Source organism: Adelges cooleyi, unplaced genomic scaffold (assembly GCF_023614345.1).
Source record: "Adelges cooleyi isolate 19-005CV unplaced genomic scaffold, UGA_ACOO_1.1 ACOO_flye_CR_arks_rails_tigmint_CR_PRNA_376, whole genome shotgun sequence".
Taxonomy (NCBI): Eukaryota; Metazoa; Arthropoda; class Insecta; order Hemiptera; family Adelgidae; genus Adelges; species Adelges cooleyi.
The window spans coordinates 12,083,318-12,092,576 of NW_026096053.1; the positions used below are offsets into that span (position 1 = coordinate 12,083,318).

General features: G+C 34.3%; 1 protein-coding gene across 1 annotated transcript; it reads right to left on the reverse strand.

The window, feature by feature from the left end:
* Window positions 1-257: 257 nt before the first annotated feature.
* LOC126840805 (forkhead box protein K2) lies at window positions 258-6,567 on the reverse strand. Its single transcript, XM_050576760.1, has 10 exons — window positions 5,727-6,567; window positions 4,057-4,311; window positions 3,550-3,708; window positions 3,057-3,477; window positions 2,288-2,439; window positions 1,560-1,780; window positions 1,325-1,465; window positions 1,118-1,232; window positions 841-1,036; window positions 258-751 (listed from the first exon to the last, which is right to left on the reverse strand). Exons 1-10 carry the CDS (start codon window positions 6,065-6,067, stop codon window positions 524-526), a joined length of 2,229 nt encoding a protein of 742 aa, XP_050432717.1. The 5' UTR covers window positions 6,068-6,567; the 3' UTR covers window positions 258-523.
* Window positions 6,568-9,259: the final 2,692 nt, after the last annotated feature.

Genomic DNA, 9,259 nt, shown 5'->3' on the forward strand with positions numbered 1-9,259 from the left:
GACTAAAAAGAAAAAAGAAATAGATAAGAACTGTCGAGAGAATTTTGAGGGACTATTTAATTTTTACTTAATATTTTGCAATTATATATAAGTAATATGATTATTCATATAAATTATATATGAGCAGTTAATAGAGAAAAAAAACATTTTTGCATAAATACAATATTACATGAATAAAATTTAGTCAATGATTGTGTTTTATATTTAACAATAGTAAAATAATCATAATATATACTGTTTATAGAAAACTATATTGAAGCAGAAAAATATATATATTACGCAAATCAAAAGAATAACTAGTATTTTACAGAAGAAAACCTTGTTTGATTTAGGCTTAAATTAATTTTGAAAAAAACAAATGTACTTTAACAATAACTTTGTTGCCCACTTATTTTTTATACATATTCTTATGTACAATAAAAACATATTCCAGAAAATAGCTAATAAAATATCTTTTAGCTATTATAAATATTTTATATAACAATAAAAACTTTTATGTTTAATAATAATATTTATACTACCTTTAAGGGACACTATTAATTTCTTGTTGAAAATAATTTAATTTAGCACGTTTTACTTGTGGCTCTTGAAAATTGTCAGAATAATTTGAGTCAGCAACATCTTTGGATTCTTCAAATCCGCTCTCGTCTTTTATTTCTTCATCGCCTTCTTCATCCATTTCTTCGTCGACAACTTTCTGTTCTTCTCTTTGGTTGACTTGGTTTTCAGAAGACTCGTCGTTTATTTTTTGCTAAAATATATGTAAAATTTACTTATGAAAATTATAAACTACAAATATTTTTAAAAAAATTGTCATCAGGCTTTTAATAATTGTTTTACCTCCTCAACACATTCTTCTTCGGTCACTTTGTCTTCAACTATTTCTTCATGGATGTCTTGAATTCCAAAATCACTAGACTCTATTTCTATACCTTGAGTAGGATTGTTTTGAGATATGTCCTCTTCTCCTTCGACTGCTTCGGTCTTATGATGGTTGACCGCTTTTTCAATGTTTAAAGTATGATTCAATTTAGAACTATAATTTAAAACAGAACACAATTATGTTTATTAATTTCATGAAATACAAACATAAGTTAAATGGTAAATAAATACTGACGGGTCAAAAGTCTGGTCTAAAGCCTGCACAATAACAGGTGCTTGTGGTAACATTGATTCTTTAAGTGGTGGTGGTGGGAAAGCGATAAAATTCAAATTAGTTTTTGTCGAACTTCCTGTTAACAACCAAAAGTTTAATATTAACAATGAAAATCCACAATAAGTTTTTTAAATATTAATTAAGCATGACCGAATTGTATTATCTTACCCGATTGAGATGTTTGAAGTCCATTATTTACTATGGTTATATGTCTAGCCGATTTACTATAAGTCGTCACTGGTAAGACTAATCTAGACTTTAAAAATGTCAACTGCTGAGGACTTTGCATTTCAGAATTCTCGCTATTAGCTGTCGAATACGATAAAAAAAATTAATACATAATGTATTAATAAAAAACAAAATATTTTTTGTGAACGTGTAAAAATAAATAATGGACATTTACCGGTAGACGACACATAATGAAGGACACCATTTGTATGAGAAATTTTGCTCGGTGATTTAGATTGGTTTGAAATAGATGTATTTGGGAGAGTGGTTTCTTCTTGCGGTTGGTCCGACGAAGAAACCGGAGGAGATGGTGACGTTTCACGGGATAACGAGTCTGTAATCGATAACTCGCCTCCACCACCGCCGGTAAGATGATTAGGCGACGGCGGTGCACTCCTACAACGATTATGCAAAACCAATATAAAATACTACCTTACATACAGCCCTAACAAAACCTAAAGTAGTAGTAGCATCCGACAATTGAATAATAGAAATCAAAATTGTTTTAAATATTTTACTAAATAAAAACAAAGAAAGACTTTAATAACCCAATTGTTATTTACTAGTCAACAAATTTTGTTAAATCTTATTGGAAAAACTGTCTTAAAAGATAAACCGCAAAATTTTTTTTGAAAAACATTTATTATTTTACAATTAAATAATTTTGTTTATATAAATATAATTGTTATTGACGTGAACATTTAAGTAAAATCACTTCAGGGTAAACTGATAGAAATATGATTATGTTTGACCAGGTAAACAACTATTGGTTAAATTTGTTATATTGTTAATGTAGTTAGTATAGTTCATTACTATTAATAATAATAGTTGTCAAATGCAGGAGGGTAAATTTGTACAAACAATATGTAGTGATGTTCAGTTTAAATGTAATATTTAAATTACCTTGAAGACATTCCAAATGTGTTGTGTAGCCTAAAACTGGGAACTCCTCTTATTCGTCTACGTCGAAATGCCTGTTCGATTAATTTTTGTTCAGAAGACGGATCTATTCTCCAAAATGCTCCTTTTCCAGGCTCCTCTTGCGAACGAGGTACCTGAATAAAACAAATGAAAATATTATAATAACAAATAAGTATCAATCTAGATCAGTATAAATCAAATCATATATATATATATATTTTTTTTTACTCAATTTTCTTATAGCAAAAATGTCATGTTACACACAATGAAAAAAAAATTATGGGCTACCCAACTCCTATTTTTATTGGATTAAGCCAGGAAGACAAGGAGCACTCATTAAATAACAAACGAAAAGCTCTTGCTGATATAGGGCGACGAAGAGGAGAGAGGAAAAGTGAAACAATTTTTTTTTCATCATTTGGAATTGATCTAGGGGTGCTGTGAATTTGTTTGTACCAAATCCCACATAAAGACCACCCAAATGGATATATTCACGGTAAGTGGTGGCATTATGAAAACATTGGATGATAACACAAACATCTGGAATGATAATAATTGTAAATCTATGGTTTACCCAATGGCAATATTCCCAAAATAGTGTACTTAGTAAACCAAATTGTTTAAATAAAAACATTTTCAAATATAGTAATTCACTAAATTACTTATATTTTTTTTTTAATAATCTTTAATAATCAAGTCATCCTACATAAGTAAATTTACATAACACTATAAATAAACTTAAAATATTTACCTTTATGAAATAACGGTTTAAAGATAAATTGTGTCTGATCGAGTTTTGCCAACCTTTATCCACAAAACGGTAATATGGATAGTTTTTTGTTATATAAGAATAAATCCCACTGAGAGTAAGCTGACGGTCTGAGGCCGAGGCGACCGCTTGTACGATGAGTTGAGCGTACGAGTAAGGTGGTTTAGATTCGTCTCTGGATTTCGAATTAGTGTTACTATTGTTGTTATTGATAGTAGTAGCTGGCCTATCTTGAATCACAGTTTCTGGAGGACTGTAGCTTTGTACAGTAGATGTTGATGTTCCATTTCTATAAAAATCCCCAACGTATTGTTCACTACCAATGCTAACATCAAACACAGTGTTATCTATTGGGCTAGTTTCTTCGTCTCGATTATTTTGACTAGACATTACTAGGTGTTTACTAAACAAATAATTTCTAATTTTATAACATTTATAACACAAATATATTATAATGTGAAACCAGTCTTCTTACCTATCATCTACATAAATAGCAGAAGACGTCGGTGTAGCTATGACTCCGATTTGACCAGGATTTGCTACAGCGGCTGCGTACGCTGCCATTTGTAGATCAGGCCCAAGTGTGTGTCTATTATGGCCTCCTCTAGGGCTAGTTGGACAAGAATTGGCAGCACTAAAATATACAAAGCACAAATAATTAACGAGTATAAAATTAATATCCAATATCTACAAAAATACGTATTTATTTTTGTTATGAAAAAAAATCTCACCTAAAAAATAAATTAATAAATGATTTTACAATTGACTAGTTAGAAAAAAAAGATCAAGGTAAAAATAAATAGGTTCAGTGAAACTTTTCTAAAAGCAGAATTTACGGGTCCATAAACAAATTCCGTAATATAAGATTTTCAGTTAATCAAGATGTGTTTTAAACAAGTTGCATAGTATAAATAAGTTCTAATCTGTATTTTTTAATAAAAGTAGTATATTAGAGTTAAAAATTAAATTTAATCTAACTTACCTAAGAGTGCCTGTAGGTGAAGGAAAAGGACTCATAAATCTATTTTCCTTTGACAAGTATGTAGACGACTCTTGTTTTATGACTTGAGGGGGTATGTTTATGCTCAGAGGATTGGCATAACTCCTAGATGGCGTAGTGGCCGTTCTGGTTTGTGTTTGAATAAGCGTATTTTGAAGTATTGGAGGTGGTGCCATTTCATCGATTAACGAGTAAAACACCAATCGTATAGTGGTACTTGGAAAACGCATTAAACACCTGAAAATGGTAATATATTAACTTATAATTCAAAATCTATTTTTCATTTGAGTATTTGAAATTATTAATTAGAAAATATTAATAAATAAAAGTTTGTTATTTAATGAAGAGCTAATAATATAGTCATTTATATATGACTGAGGCATAACCGCAAATGATAAGTTCTTAACTGATTTCGAAGAGTTTATTTGGTGCTTGGACATATATGGGTATTTTTTTACATTATTAGCATTGTTATGGTATTCTCTAGACATTTACTATCAATTTATCAATTTCACAAACACCACCTACAAACTAACTGACCAAAATTGCAAAACCTATTGATAATATGGTTTAAGTGAAAAGACTTGGAAATGAGGATTTTGTGTCTGAAATTTAAGACAATAACTTTAATAGATAAAAATCAATGTAAAAGTAATTAATTTTTTCATTTTATAATAATCAATTCCTTTAATACCATTCTATTACAATATTGTCGAATATGGGCAAGATAAGATAATGTGACAGCCTACATATAAAATATATAAAAAAATAATAATAATAATAGTTACCAATACAATATATGTTATCACCTAATCAGAAAAATAAGGATAATAAATAATATATTTATTTTGTAAATTTTAGTCTCTTCAATTAATTTTTTTATAAGGAATAATATATTTAAAACAAGCGGAACCACAAAATGTGAATTCAACATACAATTGGTAGGTTGAAGACGGTAATATATTCGAATACGATTGAAATAATAATTGTTCAGATCAAAATAATAATTTATCGTTGATTTGGGAAAATAAAGTGGACATTATATAAACATAGATATTTATCTATGAAAAATTGTAAACAGTATAGCGATATTATCCAAATGGGACTGTCCGACCGATTGCTCAAACACTAATCTAGACTCTAGTTAAGATGGATAATATTATTATGACCAAATATTACAGTATGCGGTGTCTTGGCACACAAACACACACGGAATCAACAATACCAATTACAACGTTATTTTCGTCAAACGAATTATATTTCGGATAAGACATTGTAATTGTTATTATTGACGTTGGTTTTCACGCCTAACGTAACAACCTAGGTCTAATAGCGGTGATAAGAAATCGAATTTAATTGTCTCGTGTTCGAACTTTGGCAACGGGGAGACCTTGAAAACCCGTTATGATTGCGCGCAGCCATTTATAACCAAACAACAAAAACACGTTATCATCATCAACATTGTAATATTGTGGTGTTTATTTATATTTATTAATTCGCTGGCGTCCCGTATCATGTTGGAAAACAAAAATATTGTAGGTAAACACCGGGCGGCGCGGCTCGAATGGCCGAGCGTTGAGCTCGCCATGTGCATTTTTTTTTTTTTTTATGCCTAACAGCGCGGCGGGCCGTCGGCCGTCCGCTGTCCGTACCTTTTGGGCAATTGTAGCGCCGGGGCTCCTTTCCTCTGGAACACGCCATCGACGAACACGCCGTTCTTGCCATGGCACGTCAGATAAAAGTTGGGATGTTCGTACAGCACGTCCAGGTGACGGCGCGATATGAAACTCGAGTGGCCCATGTTGACATCCACCTGTCCCTTGGAGCTGTTCCGTCCGATAACGATGCGCTTCTGCCGTATCAGGTACTCCAGTTCCCGGCCCTCCAGCTTGGCGATCACGCCCGTCACGTCGTGGTCCGGGGCCCATTGCACGTTGGTCGGGCTGCCGGGCATGGACTTGAGCGCGTGCAACGTCCAATCCGTGTCCGACATGACGGGGTCGATGGAGCGGTCGCGGCGGTTCACCGGGCGTGTGGTTTTTGGACGACGGCGAAAAAAAACTACGGAGCGGCGGTCCGTACGTGCGTTTGCGTGCGAGTGTGGTGTTTGCAAAGGAACAATCGGCGACGGTGACGGTGTAAAAATGTGTGTGTGTGCACAGTTTGTTTACCAGCAGATGACCGGCCTCGGGTGGAGGGTGTGTACCACGTGACGATCGAACTGCTGCTGCTGCTGTTGACTGGCGGCGGAGGCGGCGTTGTCGCTGCTGCACATCGGACACGCGTCAAAACGGACGAACCAAAAGCCGCGGCGGCGTCTCTGTGCGCGTGCACGCCGTCGTCGGACTGGTGGACGACGACGACTTTCGGCCGATTATTCTGACGGGGCGACGCAGACGGTGAAAATTCAGGCTCGTCCCGCGGTATCGTACACGTCGTCCGCGTTCTACAGACGTCGGCACGGTCGGCGGATCGAAAAAACAATAAATAATAATAATAATATAAATAAATAAATAACAATAAAAAAAAAAAAAAACGCACACACACGGGATGGGTGCGCGCGCGCGTGCTATCTCGTATGCGTGTGTGCGAGTATATGTGCGTAAGTGTGTGTGCGCGCGCGTATCTGTATCTATATGTATACTGGCGCGCGTGTCGTAATCAGTTTCGATTCGGGCCACTCGACTGCGGACTAATGTCCTGATGAGTGGCGGCGGCGGCGGTGGCGGTGGCGGTGGCTGTCTATACTATGTATAATAATAATAATAATAATAATAGTATACAACGCACGCGATTATTAGACTGGTGGACCGCACGCACGCACCGAAAAACCTTGCCGATCTACGTGTAGTCGTCTAGTACCGTGCATAGAAAAAACCTATGCGTGTATGTGTGTGTCTATATGTACATATATTGTTTGTTTGTTGTGCTGTGTGTGTGTGTGTGTGCACAGGCGAGACGGGCGATTGTGTGCGGGACGCGGGCTCCGGCACAAAACAAAAAACAGCTGTGCCGGATCCTCTGTTCTTTATCAGACCACCGTGAACATGTCAAAAACGTTGTAAGCGCGTCGGCCAAGGAGAATGGAAATGTGCGCACCGGGGCAGCGGCGGCCATCGGACGGCCGTTTTCGCGACGGCGGCGTCCTCGGTCCTCCCACCGGCGACAGCTGTTTGTACAAAGTACAAACGTATTCGGTATTTTACTATTATTATTCCATGTGGCGCGTGTACGCCAAACGGAATAACGCCGAATAATTACCGAGCAATAATATTATTATAATGTACAAAATATTTTGTTTTAAATATCCATTATTGTGTGTTCCAACTTGGTCGGCTACGGTCGGTCATTATCGGCATCGTATGCTATTACGATTCGAATTATTACATTATATATAAATATATACATACCTACGTTTATAATAATATCGTTAGGCTTGTTGTTATTGCAAAGTATAATGTTATTTTTGTGTACTCAACGACGAATCGTAGGTAGATGGCCGATACGACGGTTGAAAACAAAACAAAACACTCTCGTCGGGACGACGACAACAACAACAACAACGACGACGAATTACTATTTTTATCAAAACCAATAACACCGCAATGTGATTACCAGAGACATAATAATATGTAAATTGTTATTATGATTTATTATTTTCGCCGTTAACCATGACTGCCCCCGTCATTTTATTTTTGGCGTTTTATTCTATTGATATCTCTCGCTCTTATCGGCTTGAAAAATGGTTGTTAAACAATGTGACCGATAACAACACTACGGTAGCCTGAAATATAGAAATAATATTTTACCTTCTGGTTTGCACGGCCGTTGGCTGTAAGTTTGTTACAATTATAAAAGTACATGATTTTGCTTCGGTGCGGGGTCAAGATATTAATAGAATATTGAAAGAAGAGGAATATCTTATTAACCATCGGACCGATGTCTTCATAATTTGAGACTTGTCTACATAGATTAGAATACGGCAATCGTACCCAAAAGATACTCTTTAAAATCAAAAACAACGCCCAAAAAATGTATACTTGTTTTTTTTATTAACCACGGCACGCTATAACTTTTTGAAAAATAGTCAGGTTAGTTCCAAACTTGTGTGGGATATTTTTTAGACATAGTACGAGATTATAAAACAGCGACAAACAAGGAATATTATTAACCCATTCCACTGGAACGGTTAGTAACTTCGTCTTTTTGTCTCTTTTTATACTTTTGGTCTTAAAATTAGACTGGGCAGATCTATTGAGAACTTTATTTTAAAAAAAACCCTTACCCTAGAAAAAAAATAACAAGGATTACTGACACAATAATTTTTATACATTTGTTCCATGGTTAACCATTTATTTACTCACATTATTTCAGGTTTCCAGAAATAAAAATTAAGCATTGTTACTTATACTAATGAAGAGCCAAGAAGATGCAATTCGTTGGTTCTTTTGAATGTAAAACTATTTCTTTAGTTGTTAATACTTTTACTAGATTCACAACTATGTTTGAAAATACAATATGTATAACCCAAACGCGTTCCGATTGTATTGTAAATTAAAAATGTCTTAAAACGTGTTCTTGGGTATTATTTTGTTTCCATTATGTTATAATAATCTGTTCAAGGTTAGCTTGGTGTCGATTTTTATCGATAATTTGCCTATACTTTACTCCTTGGGTAATAAATAATATGTAGTGTAGCGGAGGTATTTTATAGAAAACTATTATGTAGGTGTGCTGCAGGTATAACGTATAATTGTTATTTATTTAATTAAATTTATACAGACGTTTTAATATGTATATTGTAAAAGTATAAATTGAAAAAAAAAGAAAATTTACTAGCACTTTTATTTACAATTGCCGCCTACTTGACCTTGTTATATATAATTTTGCATCACAGAGCAATAGTCATCTATTCAACTAAAAAAAAAATTATCAGATAGATAAACATAAACGTTATTTACATTTTACACAGCTGAAAACTAAAATATTTAGTCACTTTACAAACAACATTGTAATAATACTAAGATTATATACATATTTAATGGTTCACCCGGTATATTATATTATTTATATACCGGGTGATCCATTTAATGTAGACACTTATTTTCTCGGAAAATATTTACACTTTTGTAGTATTTTCTAGAGCGCTATTAGGTTTTGAATCTTAAACGGGAACAATGAATAA